Here is a 23985-nt window from a genome sequence, read left to right on the forward strand (position 1 = left end):
AATTGGGACGTGTCGTATAAGTACGAGGATGGCTCCAGTGTTGTCCAGACCAAAAAATTGTCCTTTGCCTAGCCCTGGTCGTTGGCTCAATTAATTAATTTAAAGAAGAATTTTATATAATTTTTGTCCCACAGATAGGGCTATATCTTTATACAGCTCAAAAATATTGAGCATGACTACTTTTTCTTTCGTCATTTCCTAGATAATGCTGCGCACTACCACTGCACTTTTTTATGCGGGAACACAAAACAAAACTTAAATACGTCCTCCACACACGAAGACTTGCGACTGAAATCAGTATAAACTAAATGCGATTTCACCTTCCTAAATGCGATTCTAATTAGGCTTCTAAATGATTTAGTCAGTCAGAATCCACTTTTGCTTCTGAATTTAGGATGCTAGATTGCTGAAAGCGATTATACTTTTCTAAATTCAGTATTGACTGAATTAAGATGACTAAATTCAGTCAAGTGTAATAACCGCTTAAGCATGAAAGTTTACACATGACGTTAGAGTAAAAAGTACCTATTCTGTGCACATGACTTGACAATTGACATATCTAACATAAATGACTTGAATAATGTAGATTGTAGACTACATAATTTACACTAAATTAATTAAAATAAAAATTCTCTAGCTAAGTAGCTACGATACCTCCGGCCTTGAGTTTCTAGTTTAAACTTTTTAAGTTTGGCTATATTTACAAAATGTAAAATATTTAACGACAAATACAATCCAACTAATATTTTTCAATGCTACATCTAATAACAATTTTATTGGTGTACGAAACGGTATTTTGTTTATCGTCAAGCTGGGTGCCAGAACGGTAGAGAGGTTTTTCAACCTTGCAGATACCAATTTTATCGAAAATGTCAACGAAGACTTGAAATGTTTTATAAACGAAGGAAAAGTTGACAGGTAAATCGTTATCTTATGTTACCTATAACAAAATATACAAAAATACCACTCTTTTTAAGTAGGCGGTTTTAAAAATATACGTACATGTTGAGTGGATCTTTCAAGGTTAAATATATACTCACTAAACATTTTAGGAATTAGGATTAACTTTATTAACTCTTATTATCTAGTTACTTAGATTTATAAATAACATATTCCATTATATTAGACTTTATAAATATTATAAATGATATTAAAATTCAGTAATTAACATCGACTTTTTATTTACACAATATATATTGAATTATGGCATGGATTTACAAATATTCCTCTTATTTTGAAAAATAAGACGTTAAATATAACATTCAGCTGAGTAAGTCTGTAGTAATATATTTTGGAATGCAATGGAGCTAAAATTATGTAAATAAAATCAACTTTTTATATACTTAAATTTTAGGTTTATTTTTTTAGTTGTCTGTAGCTGACCCTGAAGCCAAAGATCCTTTTAGTGTTGTTAATATTTATAATATAATACTTTTATATGATTCATACATAAAATGTTTCTAATTAACAATAATCTGGTAAATTATGGCTAGTATATATAATTAAAATACTTTATCATATTCAACTGAATACTGTGTGAAATATATTTATTAAAAGTTATTTGTTCAACACCATAGTTTTATATTTTACCATTTAATAACAATTTCAAAAATTGTAGATCTAATGGGAAGAAGTGGCAAGAAAGTCATTACCACACTTATAACATATCTTCCAACTTTAAAATTACTTCATAAATCTTAATGGCATTTGTTCTGCTTATTTAAGCAAATATAACATACCTTTAAACAAATAACATGGATTGTTTTAATTTTTGTAACATTCAGCATATTGTATATTTCAATTGTATTACTAAATTTATTTTTCATTCCCCTAGCGTTCTCGTCTTCCCTCCTGTGAGCAACTATCGGCGGTTCCTCATCCACCACTCTGTGGAACAGTTTGGTAGACCAGAACTTGCTACATTCTCCATTGGGATATGTGATGAACGGCGGACAGTTGTGTGCTACAGAGAGAGATTACTGAGGTGATTATGTCTGTGGTTGCTATGGATAACAATAGCTGAGAATTGCGCAGCCGATATTAATACCATCTTTGTGCTGTAGAAGAGGGCTATTCGCACTATTTATAACCTACATTCTAAAGAATCATTATGAGAATAATTTAAAGAAATAAATATTTTGACTGTTGCTTCTCAATATATTTTTGATAATGTTCTGTGTGTATATGTTTATAAGCTTATTGAGGAATTTGCTAGAAACTGTGTCAAGCATAATGTTAACATGAGGAACAAACTTAAACTTGTTTTGCCTACTACTCGTTTAAGTTAAGTTAGTTAGTATTTTATTGGGCAATGTATATTATGCTTTTACAATATGATCCCAGAAAAGGTACAAAACAATTGTGTTACGAAATTTAAAAGAATGTTAAAAATTGTTTGTGTGGGGAAGTTTTATTTATAAATGTTTATTGTAGGATATTACATTGTAATCCATATTTTTATAAAAAAAACACCACAGAGGTCAATTCTTCTTTGGTCTGAGGCAGTCTATTTTGAATGGGTGGTGGTTTTTGATGTTCAATAAGTGATTTTGCATCCTATTTTGAATAAAATATTTGAATTTGAATTAACCAAATTTGAGTTATAGCATATATATGAAATGTATCAGCCATCTTTACTTTTAAAACTAAATGAAAAAACAATTGATAATCAAACACTCCAATATTGTACATTTTTTAATCTAGAATGTTCCAGCTGTCATGTGAAAAAAGTTTCACCCTGATATTATGGCTGCATGACACTGCCTTTGCCTATCTCATTTAGGCATAGAAAATTAAAAAAAAATAACTCTAACTATCATACCATACCAACAAGGTTTTATTTTAATCTGAAGTATTCAGTTTGCCAAAACAGCAAATTCTTATTTAAACATAAATTATTCTATGATTCTTTCATTGAATATTGTTATTAAAATTTGGCTTTCAAAAAAACAAGTCGACAACATTAGCTGCATTTAAACTGGTTAACAAAATAGCAGAAAATATAGATTCAAAAAAACCAACGTGTGTAATATTTTTTGATATGAGCAAGGCTTTTGACTTCGTATCACACACCATCTTGTTGGATAAGTTGGAGCAAAATGGCGTTAGAGGACCAGCTCTTAACTGGATGGAGTCCTACTTAAAAGACCGTAAGCAATGTGTGGAGATCAATTCTATCGACGAAAAGGCTACCATAATTGCCCAACAATCAAACTTTAAATTAAATAGATTTGGTGTTCCGCAAGGAAGCGTCCTTGGACCATTATTATTTTTAATTTATATTAATGACCTGCCTAGTGTGACAAAAAATGACTGTTATTTATTTGCCGATGATATATCAATAATTATGACATGTAATAATAAAAATGAGATTGATATTTATGAAAGTGAGATTAATAATGAAATTAATACAGTGGTAAATTGGCTAGAGGATAATAATCTTCAAGTTAATATTAAAAAAACCTCATTTATGCAATTTAGTTTAAGTAACCGCTCTAATAACTATAGCCTTAAGATAAATTATACAAATACCCAAATAGAAGAAGCTTTGCATGTTAAATTTTTAGGAGTACTTCTAGATAAAAATCTAAAATGGAAAGAGCATGTAGACATGGTATGCCAAAAAATTGATAGATATGTTTATGTGTTATATAGATTGCGTAAAACGGCTTTACAAAGTACAGTCCTGGCAGCTTATCATGGTTATGTCGCATCAGTACTTCGATATGGACTAATCTTGTGGGGAAACTCTAGCGAGGCTAATAGGGCTTTCATAGCCCAAAAGAGATGCTTAAGAGCTATGACAGGAGCTTTTTACTTAGATTCGTGTGAACCACTGTTTAAAGAATTACGTATTCTTCCATTTCCCTGTATGTATATATACGAAATATGTATCTTTGTCAAACAACATGACCATTTATTTACAAAAGCAAGAGATATTTATCCGAGAAATACAAGAAACGGTGACAGACTGGTGATTGCACACAAATTTCATAATGCATCCTACGGAAAATGTAGCTATGTCATGTGTATAAAAATATTTAATAAACTCCCTCCAAGCTTACGCGTATTACCCGTCCAACGATTTAAAAAGGATCTTTTTACATGGCTTATAGATAAATGTTTTTATTCCATAAATGAAATGTTGACACATTAGGTTAAATTAAATTGACTTTAAAATATATATTAATTCTAGTCTTTAAATAATGACATTTAAAATAATAATTATAATTTAAATTAACCTAAGTGCTTAAAATATAGAGTTTGTTAATCAATTATAATAATAACTAGAATTTTGTTAATAATAATTTTGCATGCCAGAAATGGCCGATAACATTGATACATTAAAACTACTTACACCCATTGTTACATGTTTTCTAGCAAAATAAAGAATTTATTTATTTATTTATTTATTTATTATCCATTATAGCTCCTTAAAAGGGTGTGAAACTCCTAGAAGACATTTCTTTTATGTGAATATTATGCGCTAATCATCAGGTGATCCAAAAATACAAGTAAATCATCAGGTGCTTTGTTTTCAGTAATGAAGCTTGTTCCAGACCAACCATGGGGCTAATATCCGCCGACAAAGATGATGCTTCTTTCACAGAAGGTAAAAATATCATTTTAATAATACTCGATTATTTCAGTATTATTATTTTTATTTACTTGGGATTAAACAGGAATAGCCATCAAAAAAAAGATTATTAACGAATATGAGTTCTGTGGTAACCAATAAAATATAATTTAGAGATTTATTTCGTGTTTTGAATCTGTAATCAGTCGCCAGAATATAATCTATATATAGATGTGTTCGGGATTTTGTTTTTAACAAGCAGTAAGCCAGATCTTCACGGTCTATTCAAAGGAAGTGGTTTCTTTAGTAGTGTAAAGAACTACAATGAATTTGGCAAAACTATTAGTGTTTATTTGATATGGGTTGTTGATAGCAATCTTACAATACAGCATTGTATTTTAAGTAAGTTCCAATAGAATTTTCCAAAGGAAACAAAAATATATCAATAATAATAGGGAAGTTTGCATATAGTTGAATATGGAGTATGTAAAGAAATGATAAAAAAAACGTTTATTAGCCAGTTGTTACATTAATTTTATTCAATATAAGATTTCTTGATCACTTGTTGTGTCTAGATCTATGACCCATTCGAAAATATACATATGCTTCAGACTTGAGAAATTGGCGTCAGAAAATCAGCGAATATTAATAACAACGAATGTTATCGTGCTCTTTTTTAACTAGAAAATAAACAGTGATTGCACACATAACAGAGTGAAGGCTCTAAATACTAGCATTATTGTAAAATATTATAAAACAAGTTGTCTCGAGTGCGGTTACGACACGTATAATGCGTCTCTCGGCGAGGCCGGAGACTGTTTAAGGCTGTGTTTACACTTTGCTTGCAATCATCTGCTCGTAGCGAATGCTCGAATATGCAGGTGCGATATTTTTGCCAGTGGTATTGTTGGATATTTTGCTGGTGCTAGTCTTAGTGATTTATCGTGAAAAATCTACATGTATTAATCAAAGTACCTAAATAAGCAAACAGACAAACGAAAATTAAAAATTAAATTCTGTCTTTGTCTGTTGGGTTCCCAGATGCTATTTTCATTACCAGTTAGCTAATATTACAGCGAGTAATAGAGTCTACTTACGGAAACGATGAGAATTTAAATTTAATCGAATTACTAGCGCGAACGCGCAGCACGTTGTAAACCTAACTTTAATAAGGTGTCAAGGGAAAAGTTTCGAGTAAGAATAGCGTAATGTTAGCGCGCCTTAACTTAGTGCTCTCTAGATCACTGCACGTAATACAGAAACACGATTTAGGTCTTCAGATTCCGCAATCGCCTTCCTTGTTGCAGTTTAGTTAAAACGATTGCACTATTCGAAAATGTTTTAAAGCAATCCGAAAGTATTTTACATATATAAGTATAACTTGGGAATTCATTACTTTTAGACTTCACTATTACGGCATATACGAGCACAACAGGGTCATTACAATCATTTTTGGAAAGTGTCTCAACTCTTTTTGATCCTAAGGTGAAAATAAACAGCAATTAAAAACAATTTTTTTGTTTTCATCAATGAGGGCCACAAAAATGCATTTAAATATTGCATTTTTTTCGCGTAATATGACAAAAACGCGGTACGCCGTTTTGTTCTATTGTCGTAAACAGAATGCTTGCAATAAACCACTTCACTACCTTACAAATGAAGTTCATTATACTAATGAACTGTATAATAATGAAGGTATAAAGTTATACCTGAGAATAAACCAATAAAATACAGAAGGTTGTCTATATCGCTGACAACACTACACTATACAATGATGATTCTGAAGATTTTCGAATCTCAAGCAGCCTTGCAATTAACGCGGGAAACGTTATGCGTCCTAATATACTAGAGTATAAGGGCGGTTTTCCTGTCACGCGGAATTTGATCCGCGTTCGGACTACCCGCATCCTATTAGTTTATACATATTGTGTTTCTTAGCACGCGCATGGAACGCGGGTTGATTGCAGGTGGTAATATTGTCTTGCGTGTGACTAGGAGCGTTCGGAGTCTGTGTCATGCGGATTAGCTGCGCACGCGGACAGAAATCCGCGTGACAGGAAAACCGCCCTAAGCAAAATGTCCATAAGTAAACATTTTGCATATTATTGGTTTATTCTCAGGTAGAACTTGATACCTAGTTTATTTGTAAGGCCGTATAAATGAAGCTTCATATAGTTTATTACTGTTAGATGTAGACATACTGCAGTTCATTTTAGAATACAAATATAATATGTCTTCTTAAGCTGGTTCTAGAATATTTGAATGACCGTCGTTAGAATCCCTTGCAAAATCAAAACGAAAACGACACTTATATGGGTTTTGAAACACCCTTTATTGCTTTATAGCGCTAAGGGTTATTTCAAAATACTTTTTTATCATTAATATAATCTATATATATAAAAATGAATTGCTGTTCGTTAGTCTCGCTAAAACTCGAGAACGGCTGGACCGATTTGGCAAATTTAGGTCTTGAATTATTTGTGGAAGTCCAGAGAAGGTTTAAAAGGTGAATAAATAGGAAAATGCTGCTAAATTAAATAAAAACAACAAATTTGTTTTTCCTTTGATGTGTCCATACATAATTTCTATGAGAGAATTTATTGACGCACGGTTTGACAGTTCTGCTGTGAAACAATTTCATTACGACAGCAGGGTGCATATTTTACGAAGTAATTCTTGATGTTGTGATATATTATTGACAAATTCATAAAAAAACATTATTTTATTTATTATATACAGAACAACATCTGTCGGGTCAGCTAGTTTATTATTAAAGATCAGTTATAATAATTAGACGAGTTTTAATTTCGGCCAAAATATTCAGAAGCCAAAAAAAAAACGTGTTAGAAATTTATATTCATACATTTTCTGCGCCCGCTGAACCACGACAGTACCTAATGGATAGATAGTAATGGAATTCCATATAATATTTTTGCCCGCATATTTAGCTCTCGCACCGTTACAAAGGCCATTCTGAGCAGGTGTAACATAATATATAGGTAACCAGAGAGATAAACATGTTCGCATCCAAAGTGTAGTATAGAGCATTTTGCAACAGAAAATCTAGAGTTGCATACAGAATATTGCAACACACCGCGTCCTTCACAGCGTCACCGAGCACGGAACCCGGTGACATAATGTGAATAGTAGTTATGTCGCAATCGGTGAATGACCAGCGAGACCGCGGACAACTGCAGCGGTGGTGACCCACTTAACAGTGAAAGTAGCACGCCGACTTAGGGCAGCGCGTTTGAACTTTTGTAATAATTGTTTATTACGATACTTTTATTATGAAATAGCTATTCTATAAGGGTCACGATTAAATCTATTTAGAATTGACCTGGTCAGAGAAGAAGACGATCGAGCATTCGTGTTAAGTGTTGGTCATCCTAACAGACACCAAATTCGCAATGCAAACAATTCAGTCAGACAATTGAGGTGAGCGGGTGCGGGGTACTGAATGCTCATTGGCCAGGTAACGATGACAATACATCGTAAGAATTTCTCATGTATAAATCACAACATATCCAATCGCAACTGGCTACTGTGGCTAATTTCACGGACTAGTAAAAAAATAAGGACTCCGTGTTACCTTACATAACAGTGTAGCACCAAAACAAGCCGATTAACGTGTAAATACATAGACCCACGCGCACACTTACACTACTACAGGCCGATAGGCGGCCATTATGAGAATTATCATCGTCTGTCACAGATCAGTTTGCGTCTCAATAAAATATTTTAAAAATGCCGTTGTGCGTTGTGAAAAAGTATAAAAACGATACTGTATAAGTATTTGTGGCCATATATGATTATTTAAGGGAGAAAAAATTGTGTAACTAGCTATCCCCCGTAACCGCACACACACTAGCATAACGGTGCTTCACTTATAAAAGATGTATATTCCTTGTGTCATATCGTTCCGATAACACCGCACGAGGAAGTTTATTCCACATGTTTTTTGTTAGCAAAAGCTCTTTAAAAAACAAACCGTCAAACAAACTGGAATTCGCTTTACGGTTAAAAAGTTTCTTTTCTAGCCGATTTGCTTCCCAAGCGATACCAGTCCAAAATAATTAGTTCTTAAAGAATACATTTTGAGAATATTTAACACTTAAAAAAAATTGAGATTTAGTTTGGTTTTTTGTTAACAAATTACTCTCTTTTATGGTCATTACGTTCCGAACTGAAAGCAGGTGTTAAAAAATCATTTCAATTTATTTTGCACACATGATTTGGTATTTATCAAGATTTTGAGTTTCTCGATATTACGACGTCTCGTCTCAAACGTCATGCTCACGTGTTGACTGACTGAAATCAGCGTGAATTTGATAGTCGTCACTACTGTCCTTAGAATTTTTACTGCTATGACGTGTGCCATTAAAAAAAAAATATTGTATGGTTTTATGAAACCACGGTAAAAGTGAAACCTTTTTTCACATTATAGACAAAATAGCGTGGAGCACTGGCACAAAAGAGTAATAGTCTATACACTACACGGTCAGCTGCTGCGAACTATAGGCTTCGCTATAAGTTTCACTTTAAAACTTGAAAATCGTACAAGTTTTAGTTAAAGTCAACAATAATGTGAATTGGTATCGAATTAATTGACGCGTATGAAGTTTGCGTAATGTCTGCAGGCGTGTTACGAGGTTATTACTGCAATTATTATGTATTAGATGACGATTGTTGGACTGGATTCTTTATTATTAAATCCTGTTCGACACACAGCCGCTTTCAGTGTTTCTGTCCGCTGTGAGTTTGTTCGTGTGTCTGTATAAATACGTTATAAGCACTATACAGAATGGCCGAGAAGTTGACGTCCAAAGCTAAAATTTGAATTTGGTTCATTTTATTGGCCAATGTTCTGGGAAGTTTTAAAAATAGTTAGAAGCCATAGGCCATTTTATTTTATTTTTGATACCTTGAACATTTTCATGAATTTAGCTGGAGCAGTTGTCTTCAACTATTGTCTAAACTATTCATTGTTTCTTATGTGGTTATTGCAACTGTAGTTAATAATTATCAACAATAAAATTAACTAAAAGTGTTCAAAAAAAATTGAAAAATGTCCTAAACCACAATTAGGTGAAAAAAGCGGATAAAAGGGGAAAAAAAATATTATATCCTAAACTACGCAAAATCATAGAACATACATAGGGGTGATTCGGATACTCATCACCATGAGGCTTTCAAATTTTAGCTTTGGACGTCAACTTCTCGGCCAAGGCAGGTTTTCTAAATTTTATAAAGAAGTAAAAGCGATATTATTCAAAACATACTGTCAAAATTTTTATACTTGTCAATTATGGTCAAACTTCACTCGAAAATCCGTTGGCACTATTAGGGTGCACTATTTATTACACGCTTTTTATTAGCTTCACCTGTATGTATGTTTGTTTGTTTGTACGTGACTCATTTGGGCGCGATTTTGACCCACTTTAAACGGCCAGATTTCGTTCAAACTTCGTAGATTTATCGAGGACCGATGACAATACATTCATTTGATAAAATTGTTCCATTTTGCAATTTGCAAAATAAGATTTTTGTTAATTTATTTAATTTCCCACCTATCGTCATCAAGGAATTGATATTCATTTTAAATTTCAACCATTATCTTTTCAACCGAAGCGTGTTTTTTAGTTTTTAACCTTTTCGTTCAAACTATATTTCTTATAAATGCTACATATCGCAACCTACAGAGATTTCCTAGGTACTGTAGTGCGTCCAGCATGTTTGTAGACGGCGCCATCAATGATTTCTTCGCAATTATTAGATTACGATAACATGGACTTTAAAGAGCCACTCAAGCCACAATACTCCGGCCACATCGCCAGAAGGGATGAAGACAACCTGGAGAGACTGATGGTAACAGGGAAGGTGGAGGAAAGAAGACCAAGAGGAAGGAGCCCCATGCGATGGACCGATCAGATTCGCACTGCCCTTGAAACCACTGTCCACGACGCTTTACACTCTGCTTCCGACAGGGGCAGATGGCGGCAAATAATACGCTAAAAAGTACTCTGTCGAGATGATCACGACCCTCAGCACTGAAGAAACCGACGCGAGGAGGAGGATTAGATTACGAATAGCATCCTTTTGGTCGTGTGTACGCTCCTCTAACAACACAATTATTTCTACATTTTCTGAGTACCTACTTAAATAGTCTCATTCTTAAATGTTCGGTAAGTGTGCTTCGTAGTAAGAACCCTAAATAGTAGATATCGAATGTTTTAAATTCAAATTAATATCTTAATGTTCTTAAATTTTTTAATTGCAACGTTGTAAATTTATGCTTGATATAAACATTTATTATTAAAAATACATTAACAGTTTCATTCGAGCTGCAAGCACTACAATAAGTCAAAATCAATGTCAAAAAAAGCTTTATTCACTGTAAAACTTTAAAAGTTACAGACAGACGTTGTTCTGTACATAATAAATAAAATACTGTTTTTATGAATTATTTCGTAAAATGTGATCCCTGCTGCTATAATGAAATTGTTTCACATCAGAACTGTCAAACCATGCGTCAATAAATTCTCTCACAGAAAATATGTCCATACAAAACAAATATTGGAAATAAAAATAATTATGGATCCCAAATCGAAATAAAAAGTATCCTATCTCTCAAATTGGACTAAACTGCACTCCATTAAGTAATCCCCATTTAAATCCGTTGATTAGTTTAGGAGTCCATCGCGTACAAACAACTTTTTATATATAATATTTATATATATAAGATTTAGTGCAAGTCAGGATGAAGAACAAGAGATACAATAGCATTCAAATGAGTATAACAATATTCATTCACAAAATTTAGAACATTAATTCCAACTCTCTTTATCATTCAAATAATCTTTCACATTATAATAGGCCTTAGATGTTAATTTATATTTTACGATAAATTTAAATTTTTTAATAGGTAATATTTTAATATCATTTGGGAAATTATTATAAATATATAACACAATCCACTTGAAAAGATTTAGCAATTTTACGGAGCTTGAATTAGTAGTAGATGGAATTGCGAGTTTGTTTCGAGTATTGACATTATGTACATCACTATTCTTTTTAAATTGGCTAATATGTTTATGAGCGTATAGGAGGTTCTCGTGTATGTACTGGTTAATATTACATGCTAAGCATCTGGGTAGGTCACCGGACAACTTGCGTTGACTACGAGAAAAATCTAGAAAGTTCAGTCTAAATGTCGACCAGGAAAACATAGCGGTGAAAGACGGCATCTTCTTCTTCATACGGGCGCTTTCCGCAACTCGACGTCATATGCGCCTATTTTGAGCGTGCGAGGGCGGTAGAGGCTACTCCAACCAGCGGAGCTCTTCCAAGAAGTCACCCAACTGCTTAACGTCTCGGAATACTTCCCGAAGAGCGCCTGGTGACCCCAGGTGCTTCGCCCTGTATTTTGCCACCTCACTGCATTCCAGCAGAACGTGAGCGGCTGTTTCCTCTGCCCCCAGGCAACCTCTGCATAGAGGGCTGTCCGTGACACCTATATTAAAAAGATGCCTGTTAAAATTGCCGTGACCTGTGGCCGCACATAATATTAATCTTAGTCGACACCGATTAAGTTGTAAGATTTTCCTGGTAAAACGCAAGTCGGCGCAAAGTAAAGCTGCTCTGGCTTGCCTGCATTCCTCAAGGCTATCCCAGTATTGTTGATGTAGTGCTATTATCTTTTGATTTAAGTGGTTCCTGAACCAACTATGTGGCAGAGGCAGGAAAGGCTCTGGTCCAACCGGTTAGAAAGACGGCACAGAAGTGCGTCTAAGATACGGAACGCCCGCTCATTCGCTCTTTGGCTCATTCGACGGTATATGTTGGAACTATGGAATGAATTTGATTGTATTTTCAGATCGATACGCCATCGCTCGTGATGCGTTAAGTGATACGTTGCCGGCCTTTGAGGTGGCAGTATGTTCTTAACTTGAAGGTTACTAAGTCGTAGCCAATTTGGAAATACTAATTGACAATTGATTCCAAAGTGGGTCTGCGGGACAATTTTTTCTTGCGAAACGCCCATGTGTGTAATCCGAAGGTTCCGATCAACCCGAGTTTTTGAAATTGAAGGTGTTCTGACCTTCTATTAGTACTGATTCACTGTCATATTTCTCCGAAAATAAATACATAAAGAAGTGCTACTTGCCCAATTTCAGGAACTAAATGCTGTTTCCTAGATAATGTAACTATTTCTGGTGTTGCATGTCAATATATCGTTAAGCGATTTATCTACAGCAAATTTGTTGCTACTTAATACTGCACTAACGGCCGTTCCCAATATACTATCTACAGATAGAGCTACTTCTACTGTCAATAATCTGAAGCTGTCCCAATATTCCCGATAAGTCATTTTTATCAGAGATAGACTGAATATTGAGAACGGCTGTAAGGGGATATAACTTATAGTACAGAAAACTAAGAAGTAAACGTTCAAACATTGATTTCACATAACATAAAATATATTAATAACTAGCTGACCCGACAGACGTTGTTCTGTATATTATAATAAATAAAATAATGTTTTTTATGAATCTGTCAATAATATATCATGACATCAAGAATTACTTCGTAAAATATGCACCCTGCTGTCGTGATGAAATTGTTTCACAGCAGAACTGTCAAACCGTGCGTCAATAAATTATCTCATAGAAATTATGTATGGACACATCAAAGGAAAAACAAATTTATTGTTTTTATTTAATTCCAAGCATTTTATAGTAACCTTTTAAACCTTCTCTGGACCTCCACAATTAATTTAAGACAAAAATAAGCCAAATCGGTCTAGCCGTTCTCGAGTTTTAGCGAGACTAACGAACAGCAATAATTCATTTATATATATATATAGCTAGATAATAACATCACAATACAATTTTTAGACGTACAAATTATTGAGACTGAGAGAGAAAGCTGTAATGGTAGTTCCTGACGTTTTTGCAATAGATTTAACTCAACCTTATGGAAGTAAGTCGTAACCACTAGCGACGAACAATCCAGTACATATCGATAAAGAGTTATCAAATGGCTTTCCTGACACTGATCCCGATTAGAATCCATCTGATCCATTATCTTCCGGTTCTAGTTCTACTGGGTTCCCCATAATCCATTTTATATTATTAATAAATTCCCTACTAGATAACTAAATTGGTTATTCTCTGTGGGATTATCTTCTGTAGTCTTTGGGATCAAGTAGGTGCCTGTCACAAATAAATTTTAAATTAATAATTTCGTGGAACGTTATTTTTCTTCGAGAAGTTTATTAGTTTTCATCATCATTTATATAAAAACTGGGCCATCTGATAAAATCATTACTTTTACTTTTCATAAAAATATTCCTTCATATTGTCATAATACCCATTGTAATACCCGTGGGAGAACTCCTTCTAGAGTCTAGATTGTACTATTGATGCTGACGATATTGTCGTAACTGATGAATGATAAGTGTTTTATCGTAAAACTATTTCCGTAGGCTTGCTTAGTTTTGTTTTTTTTTGTAATTGCGTTGCAATACGACTAAATTATGAAAGTCTCTAGCATTTACTTACGTGATGTAATTGTTACAAATGAATGCTGGGAGAGTTACTTAACAGAGGCACAAATTCGGCTTCATACGGAATACAGTGCTCGCCTCTGGGTGGGTGCTCCCCAGTACCAGCTTCTTCCATTTGACCGCATGCAACGTTGAGCCGCTTGAATTATAGACGATCAAGTCATCTCCGATCGGCTTGACTATTTGTCGTTGCTTAGAAATGCGTGTTACCTCTGTATCTCTATTCACACCAGGAATCACAGTGGCGTTGCCGGCCTTTAAGGAAGGTGTCATTTTTTACCGTACGTATTAAGGTACTCGTGTCATATCGTCCCGGTAACACCGCACAAGGAAGCTCATTCCACAGCTTTGTAGTACGTGGAAGAATGCTTCTTGAAAAGCGCACAGATGGATGATATCCTAATTTGTGGCGTGTCGTGCGAAGGTGTAATTCGGCGGCAGGTATCAGTTGAAACAGCTCTTCGGAACACTCCCCGTGATAAATGCGGTAGAAGACACACAATGAAGCGACGTCTCTACGAAACGCCAAGTGATTCAGCCGTATTATTATATCTTCAACTGTATAAACCACGGGGAGTGGTCAGAGGGACTGTTCGTCTTGCATGTAATTCCGCATTATGTTGACGTGCTGCATTCTACAACTATGTTTGGCTTGGAACTCTTTGCCTCGCACAGCTACCTTGTGGAATCAATTACCCAAATGATTTAAGTTTTCTTTAGTGTTAATTCCGCCAATATTTGTTTTTAAACAATTCGACACGTGTTTCGCCTCTACACGAGGCATCCTCTCTCTCACATCCTCACACTCAAAGAAAACTTAAATCATTTGTATAATTATGGATTTCCGCAAAGTAACGCCTACTTCAATAAATTTTCTTGAATCAATTACCACCTGCTGTTGTTGTGAACCGATACCACTTATGGACCTTCAAGCTCAGAACATACTCGCGACTTCAAGGCCAGCGGATGCCCATGGACACCATGCCCATGGAAACCTGGTCTACATAACGTAGTCATCGTAATACGAGCCACCTGTCTTCTAAATGCTGTATTTGAGATAGCACCACAGTGTGATCTATTTGGGCACGATGCACGATGGGATGTTTGGTCAAAGAATGTATGAAAAGATTTGAGAGTATGATTCCTGTAAGCTCTATGAAATAAGATAACTAGTTTATAATTTTGATTGTTTTCTTTCTTTAGTATAGTATCTTTGTAGCGTTTTAGATTTAATCTGTAATGTTACGTTGTATTTTTAATAAATAGATCACGTGAGCCTCTTGCCCGTTTGCTCCTCCTTATATAGCCGACGACAACCTGTATAGCCGAGTGGTTAGCGATCATGTGTTTAGGCTATAAGCCCACACAGTTTGTAACTAATTCTAGTAGGCTTCATAAGATACATAATAGCTTTAAGGGTAAATTTATACACTTCTATAATAAAGTCCCAGCCACTGTTCAGGCATTATCTATAAATAAATTTAAATGTTTTATAAAAAAATTGCTCTGTCGTAAATCCTATTACTCCACTGCTGAATATCTAAATGATCGGACAGCCTGGGACTAGATTGTGATTATTTTGTAGCGATAGAAATGTCTGTACAATATTGTATATTTTTATTGAAAAGAGCGCAAAACAAGAATGGGAGAGCTGGGAGCTGGGAGAGTTTCTTGCGCCGCTTCTTTTCTCTCAGAGCGTTATTTATTTCCGAAGCGGTAGTAGTATCTAGTTGTTATTAGAAATGCCATAAAAAAGAATTCTAAAGTAATCAATTTTGAGAAAATAAATGCCTTTTTATGCCAGTTTTTTAACGGGATTTGATCATGCGAATACTGTCGTGGAAAAAGTCGAGTTGATTACAAATGTTGATGCAATTTATAATGTTAGTAACTGCATCTTAGATAAAGTACAAACTGAAGAGTGACGTAATCCGCAGGGCAGGCGGGGGGGATGGTTGACGGGTCGGGGGGCACCTGCACGTCGAGCTCGCAGCCTCAAGACCGCGACAGGAGCAGGTCAGTAGTCAGTAGTCGCTGCACTCAACACAACACTTCCTGGATCATTCGGTATTGGACCGTCGTGAGAGGCGGACGTGTTTGCATCGTGACCTTGTGTAGGGTAGTTCAGTGCTCGATAATTAGTGATAAGTGAAGTGTTAATTATCGGTAGGTGGGATTTTTTTATTACGCAGGTATGTGTGTTGTATTAATTAATTACAGTATTGCTTGCATTGTTGCCATACAGCGCTGGAAAAGAAAAATACCTAGTCTTTCTACCGACATATCTGTGTTAGTACATTTTTTTCGTGATCACTGCGAGTTACGACCCACAGTCTAGAGTTGCCAAACCTACTATATAATATAGTATCCTACTCTCTATCCTATTGTCTTTCAGCAAAAGGCATTATTGAAGTGTTGAAGTTAAAAAAATAATATTTTAAAATGAATAACAGTGTTAATAATAATAATGGTAGTACTAGATACTACTACAGTTGAGAAATTGTAACAAGTTCTCAGTGATTCAGATTTAGCAATTATTTTAGTAGTAATTATTTAAGTGGATCCTGTAGGTGAAGTCAAAACCCGAGAGTTGTACAAAGCATACAAGATTTTATGACCATACGTCACTCGGTCGTCAACGAGCACTCGCACGGAACGCGAGAGGTCGTGGGTTCGAGTCCCGCATTGTACATAAAACTGTCTTTTCAAATTTTATTAGTGTATTAATCCTAGAAGTGAAGGTTATCACTTTAAAAATATAACATATTAATTATTTTAAATATAATATTATCATTTCTTCTTTCAATTCAGGCAACATCCGCCTAGCGTATATTTTCTGAAGTATGACAATCTGGATGTGTGGCGGTCCTCCACAGTGCGGTATTCAACGAGCTTTCTTCCACGTACTACAAAGCTGTGGAATGAACTTCCTTGTGCGGTGTTTCCGGGACGATACGACATGGGTACCTTCAAAAAAAGCGCGTACACCTTCCTTAAAGGCAGGCAACGCTCCTGTGATTCCTCTGGTGTTGCAAGAGATTGTGGGCGGCGGTGGTCACTTAACAACAGGTGACCCGTACGCTCGTTTGTCCTCCTATTCCATAAAAAAGTACATCATTATTTCAGCTGTCAAATGACTATAAAAACTATCAAAGAAACGCTACACTTAGCTAAGTTTTACGTCAATTGCCACTGCAGTATATTTTCGTTTACCGCTCAAAACTTGTTTCCAGTCTACTTCTTAGGCACTAAGTATATATTATATGTGATATTCTACTGGGTAATACCGTACGAGGAAGTTTGTTTCCATTGTTTGGCTATTTTCCGAGTGAGTCAGCGTATAGTAGACTACGAGTACTTCATTATCATAATACCAGTGGGAGGCTCCTTCGTACAGGAAGCCGGCTAGATTATGGGTACCACAACGGCGCCTATTTCTGCCGTGAAGCAGTAATGTGTAAGCATTACTGTGTTTCGGTCTGAAGGGCGCCGTAGCTAGTGAAATTACTGGGCAAATGAGGCTTAACATCTTATGTCTCAAGGTGACGAGCGCAATTGTAGTGCCGCTCAGAATTTTTGGGTTTTTCGGGAATCCTGAGCGGCACTGCGTTGTAATGGGCATGGCGTATCAACTACCATCAGCTGAACGTCCTGCTCGTCTCGTCCCTCATTATCATAAAAAAAATATTATTATCAGCTCTTCTAACTTGTTGTGTATCGCAATATAACGAGCTAAGGCGTCCCGAAATGTGATACTCCCCGCGCAATGAGATAGAAACAGGCCGCCATGTTAGTGACGTCAGCATACACATTAAAAATCCACCAATCAAAAGTAACTTTTGTTAACACCGTGCGGGGGGTTTCGTTAACACTCCAATCAAATCGCAGCGCTACCGTCTCATGTGTCTATAATGAACCCGAACTCTAACCCCCTTAATCATAATGGTCCGCTAACTTTAAACAGCCGCTTAGGAGTGTTTTTTTCTCATTCTGACTTAGGTCAACAGAAGAAGACAGAGTGAGAATTAGCAACACTTTAAGTTAGCAGACTATTATGAATAAGGGTGTTATCCTTTGAAACAGTACAGTTTTTATAATGTGGAAAACAGGAATGCACATTGCTGTTTTCCATTCATTTCCTTTTACTGCTATATTTGTTTCTGCTTCAAATTATTGTCTCTATATATGCTATAGGGTTGTTACACCCACTTCAAAGGCATTACTAAGGTGATAAAAATATAGTAAAAGATGCAAAAAATTGTTCAAGTTTGGTGTGGAAATGCAATTAAATTTTTACATTTAGAATTTTCTTGCGAAAATTGACAAAATATTGAAACTGGCGCTTTCCGTTTGCTGCAGTGGTGCGACTCCTTACGATGCAGATGATACAATTTTATATGTAACTAATGGACCCGACAGACGTTGTCCTGTACACACGTCTTAAATTTAAAAAACCGGTCCAGCCGTTAGGAGGAGTTCATTAACATACACATGAGCAGGAGAATTATATTATATGGACGGAATTGAGAATCTAAACCAATCCCAAATTCACTGGAACACGCAAAAAAATCATCAAAATCGGTCCAGCCGTTTAGGAGGTAGTTCAATTGTGAATCTAAACCATTCTTGAATCCACCTGAAGACACACACCAATTTCAAATTCACTGGAACACACAAAAATATCATCCAAATCGGTCCAGCCGTTTAGGAGGTAGTTCAATTGTGAATCTAAACCATCCTCGGATCCCCTTGAACAAAAAATTTCATTAAAATCGGTCCAGCCGTTTAGGAGGAGTTCAGTTACAACAGACGCACAAAAGAAATATATTATATACTAGCTGACCCAGCAAACGTTGTATTGCCGATCTTAAAATTGGGATACAAAAGTAACATTGTTGTTGATCATAGATGGGTGAAAGTTTGAAGTTGTATGTACTTTTTAATGCTGACTCATAATCAAAATTTAAAGAAAAAATGTAAAAAAAAAATAAAAATAAAAATTTGGCGTGGACCACCCTTAACATTTAGGGGGATGAAAAATAGATGTCCGATTCGCAGACCAATATGCACTCAAAATTTCATGAGAATCGGTCAAGCCGTTTCGAAGGTCTCGTAACTACAAACACCGCGACATGAGAATTTTATATATTAGATTAAGATGGAGTAAAATACTGGCGTAGCACCAATATTTACAACGATTCGATTATATATAGTACTAGCTGACCCGACAGACGTTGTTCTGTATATAATAAATAAAATAATGTTTTTATATATTTGTCATTAATATATCATAATATCAAAAATAACTTCGTAAAATATGCACCCTGCTGTCGTGATGAAATTGTTTCACAGCAGAAATGTCAAACCGTGCGTCAATTAATTCTCTCATAGAAATTATGTATGGACACATCAAAGGAAAAACAAATTTTTCGTTTTTATTTAATTTAGCAGCATTTTCCTATTTATTCACCTTTTAAACCTTCTCTGGACTTCCACAAATAATTCAAGACCAAAATTTGACAAATCGGTCCTGCCGTTCTCGAGTTTTAGCGAGACTAACGAACAGCAATTCATTTTTATATATATAGATTATTATACTGATCCATTATGATATACCACCATATACTACCATTGCAGAATGCAACATTGACTACATATTGAGTCATAGATAATAGACATGAATATGGATTATTCAGAAATAAGTTTGTTTTAAATCATACTTCATTCTTTGGTTTAGATTTTAGCTTTGACTTTTGACAAATTAATAAATACAGTTTTTTTTTATTATGAACAGCTGAATGTTCACGAAACTTATGAAAACTTCATCTAAAACGAGTCATTTGTTGACTTCTGCCGAGCGTTACAAGGCTAAGCGTGACGGCTCAGTCTCATTCAACGTCCACTCAGCGCGCATAAAGCAGTTATCTTATAGTCATCAAAAATGTTTTCATAATTTAAGTGTTTCGTATTAATTATTAATATTAAGCATAAATCCTACTTAAATGTATGTACATATCTAATATCTTTAAATGAGCAATTCTTGTATATATATTCTGAATCTCGGAAACGGCTCCAACGATTTTAATAAAATTTAGTATAGAGGTAGTTTCGGGGGCGAGAAATCGATCTAGCTAGGTTTCAATTTAAAAAAATGTAGTTTTATCCGTGTTTTAATGAGAAACAGCTACAATAACATTACAATACAAAGGTAAATTTCGCTACTAGATACAAGACTATAATAGCTCATTGGGTGATCCGGAAAGCAGAAGACCCCGGTTCGAATCCAAATGTCCAATTAGTTTTTTTTTTGTTCAAGTTTTGTACATTCCTAAAAATCCGAGCAAGGCTCGGTCGTCCGGATATTATAATATTAATTAAGAAATACATATCTTAATGACATAATGACTTAGTATCGATATTGCGACGTCCATTTTATTTATCGGAAAACGTTAGCAAATATGATGGTAATTATCAACAAAATCATTTGATAATTTCTATATGAAATTTACGTAATATTTTGATACTTATGCACCTATAAATAGAGTCGAGTGTCGTTCGTTAATGATATCGACTCTGTCAAATAGTTGAGCCTTTGAGTTTGTTTTGTATTGCGATAGTGCTCTGTGTCGACCGATATTGATAAGGTGTTTGGAGTTTGTTCAATTTTTATTGTGCTCTTGTGAGAACGTGTCCATTATTGAAGAGACCCTGCGGATTTAAAATTGCTTTCAAAACAAAGGTAGGCGTAGATAAACATGTATTATGTAAGTTTTAATTGTTTTTTCGTAGTGTCACAAAAGCCGTAAAACATATTTCGAGTAGCAGTCACAATATGGTGTGAATTGACTGTACTGACAAATGGGTGTTTTTGGTTACCTGCGCGTTACTTTAATCAAACGTCATTCGTTGGCAGAATTCGTCCCAATTAGGACTCATTCGAATCTGTTAAGTGCGCGCCCTCACTATATAATATCTGGACCTTTTGTTAAGTTAAGTTTTTCGAAGTTATACTTCTTTAGGCGCGTTATGAAAAAATGATGAGAGTAAAATTCCAAGATCACTGTAACACAAAAGTAACAGGGTGAAGTTGGTTCCTAAAATTTTCTGGCGTTTGCGACATTCTTTATTTTTTTTGGTTTCTTCGTCCATTATTAGGACAGGCAAAGGATTTAAGCCCATACAGCAGTATTCGTTACTTAATAATAATTAATTGTCAAAGCCATCTTTGCAAGATTTTTGCTTTGTTACGCCATAATATAAATTCTTGGATGCATACATAAGTACACACACACCTTTTTTTAATCGAATAAGTTACCCTCGTTATCTATAAATTTCTGCCCACTTCATGGGATGGTCGTTTTTGCTTTTACGGCAGGTAATAAGTACCCTGGGAACAAGGACCTAATAAAGTATGTAAAGACATTTGTATTGCGTTGTGAGAAGAAAACTTTTTGCCGTGTAAAATATTGTCTATCTCGGATAAAATTCTTATTAAATTAAATTAAATCCTTCATACATTACTTAGTTCACTTAATTCTACTTAATATTATTATGCTATACTAACAATACAAGTAATGGAACATACACGATATTTTTCTGGACAAACAACACCAAATACATCAAAATAATTTTCAAATATTCACAATGCTTTTGAAAATAATCGCACCACTAATCCCGTAGGATAAGTAGTGTTTCTAATAGTTAATTAAAATATTTTATATTATTTTAGTTGTAACTAGCATTAAACTAGGCCGGGCCTGTATTTTAATACTAGTTACTTCCAGATACATTGTTTTTTACAGATAACTTCAATACATAAAAGCGTATATAAGAATTTAACTTATGGAAAAAAAAAAAAAATTTTAACAGTTCTACGAGAAAATAAATAACATTTGTCTATCATACATATTACTGGTTAGTACTTGAGCGGTCAGTAATAAAATTGAGGGTATACTTAAAAACATTTGGGTTGACTACAAAGACTGTTGACTTGGGCTATTTTCATATAATAATATAGTAAGGTATTATTGATTGGGTTTATTTTGAACTTTTAAAGTAATAATGTATAATCAAGTATTAAAGATAATAAATTTTAAAGATAAATATATAAAGGTACATGTATACATATAGATAAATGGAAATTTTAATTTATTGTAGATGTGAAATATAAGCTATTATTATGCATACTATAATTTTATAAGATAATGGTATAAAATAAACAATGAAATTTAAAGTTTTTTTTTTTCTGTATGTTGTGCGTATATCGGTAAGGTAAGTAAGGCTGGATAATTAATAATTTAACGTATAGCTATAAACAAATTTTCAATTTCATCATACTTTGCACATCAAAATGGTAGTCGGTTAGGGCCTGGTCTGCAGAGTCGGAGCCTTTCTATGTGTAAGTCTTGTGAGAAATTGATTCATAATTTTACGTTATTATGGACAAATAATTGTGAAGATCGCTTCACGAATTGGTACTGTCTCAATTCGAGTTTCGCCATCATTGTTTAAATTTAGTACAATAGCTTAGGAGCTATTCTAGTAGTATTGTGTAGCAGTAGTAGGCTACTGCTTGACCAGATCTGAGGAAGCTGTAATGATTTGCAGCTTAAAGTGACAATTAAAAATTACCATCACTTTTCAGCCAATGCTGTGTTGGCTTGCAATTATACGCGTTGCAATTCACCCCAAAATACCCTCATTTCTGTGCCAGTTCAACATGGTAATCCAAACTTCTCTTTTCAGGTCAGTTATTTCATGACCCAGTGTTTAAGATTTTTTATTTTATCGATTTAAACCGAGATAAAACCATGCCCCTAATTCCTTAGTAGTTTGAAGCAAATTGGGCTTAACCATCGCATTAAATTCATAATTATTTATCTTAGTAGCTGGTCTTTCTAAGGGTTTATTATTGAATTCGATGTTTCCCCTACGGGAGCGATTAAACGAAGAAGGCAGGGTGCCTTCAGAAGCCTTATCCTCTCCAAACACAGCATGAATATTGACAGCTGTTTCTTCTATGTTAGTTCCAACTCGTATTCAATACTAGTAATTAATCTTTACTTCTAAAGTCGCATTAAAAACAATAATTGAAATATAAATAATCCAGTTTTGTACATTTTTAAATCTAGAATGATCTAACTGTCATGTCAACACGTTTCATTCTGAAATCTCGCAGCAAGGAAATTTTCAATTAAAATAAAACCGTAGGCTTAAACGGAAATTTAAACCTTTTTTACCACTATGTATATAAATATCATTGTTCTTTTCGCATGCTCACAATACCAGATTACCTTGTGTAATTCCGGGTAGGAATTAATGATTAAAACTCCGAAGGGCAATGCTTTATTCATAAATGTAGCTACTGTGAGTTGCTTGACATTACGTGCCAAATTTGCCATTCCACCATTCATTCCAGTCTGAATTCCACATACATCATATCCATCTCCACAAACTGGATCTGTTGCGTTGTTAGCGCGTACACCTTTCTAAAACTCCTATTTTTAATGAAAGAGTATGACAAATGTGGGTCCGGTTCACCTGATGTTAACTGATCACCACCGCCCACCTTCTCTTGCAACACCAGAGGATTTACAGGGCCTAAAAGGCCGGCAATGATCCTAAAAGATGCTTATGAAAGATGGACGCGCTTTTTTTGAAGGTGCCCATGTCGTATTGTACCAGAAACATCGCACAAGGAAGCTTAGTTGTACGTGGATGAATGTTACTACTCAAGTTGGTCTTGATAGCTAACGTTCTGGACTTGATAATATCTGAAGACTGGCTCTCGTCTAGCCTAGATCTGAAATTCTAGGACTACAAATGACCTTGAATGCTCTAT

At 34.8% G+C, this 23985-nt stretch overlaps 1 protein-coding gene across 4 annotated transcripts in view; it reads left to right on the plus strand.

Moving 5' to 3' along the window:
* The first annotated feature begins 578 nt into the window (after positions 1 to 578).
* LOC126975616 (uncharacterized) overlaps positions 579 to 23985 on the plus strand; it is a 68089-nt gene continuing 44682 nt past the window's right edge. The window contains exons 1-4 of one of the 4 annotated variants that reach the window (XM_050823595.1): positions 579 to 918; positions 1835 to 1984; positions 4542 to 4612; positions 16082 to 16160. In XM_050823595.1, the coding sequence (XP_050679552.1) occupies positions 4567 to 4612; positions 16082 to 16160 (125 nt within the window). In that variant the 5' untranslated portion in view covers positions 579 to 918; positions 1835 to 1984; positions 4542 to 4566. The other 3 variants (XM_050823599.1, XM_050823598.1, XM_050823596.1) reach the window with 3 other exon arrangements.

The sequence above is a fragment of the Leptidea sinapis genome, chromosome 36, assembly GCF_905404315.1.
Source record: "Leptidea sinapis chromosome 36, ilLepSina1.1, whole genome shotgun sequence".
Classification (NCBI taxonomy): Eukaryota; Metazoa; Arthropoda; class Insecta; order Lepidoptera; family Pieridae; genus Leptidea; species Leptidea sinapis.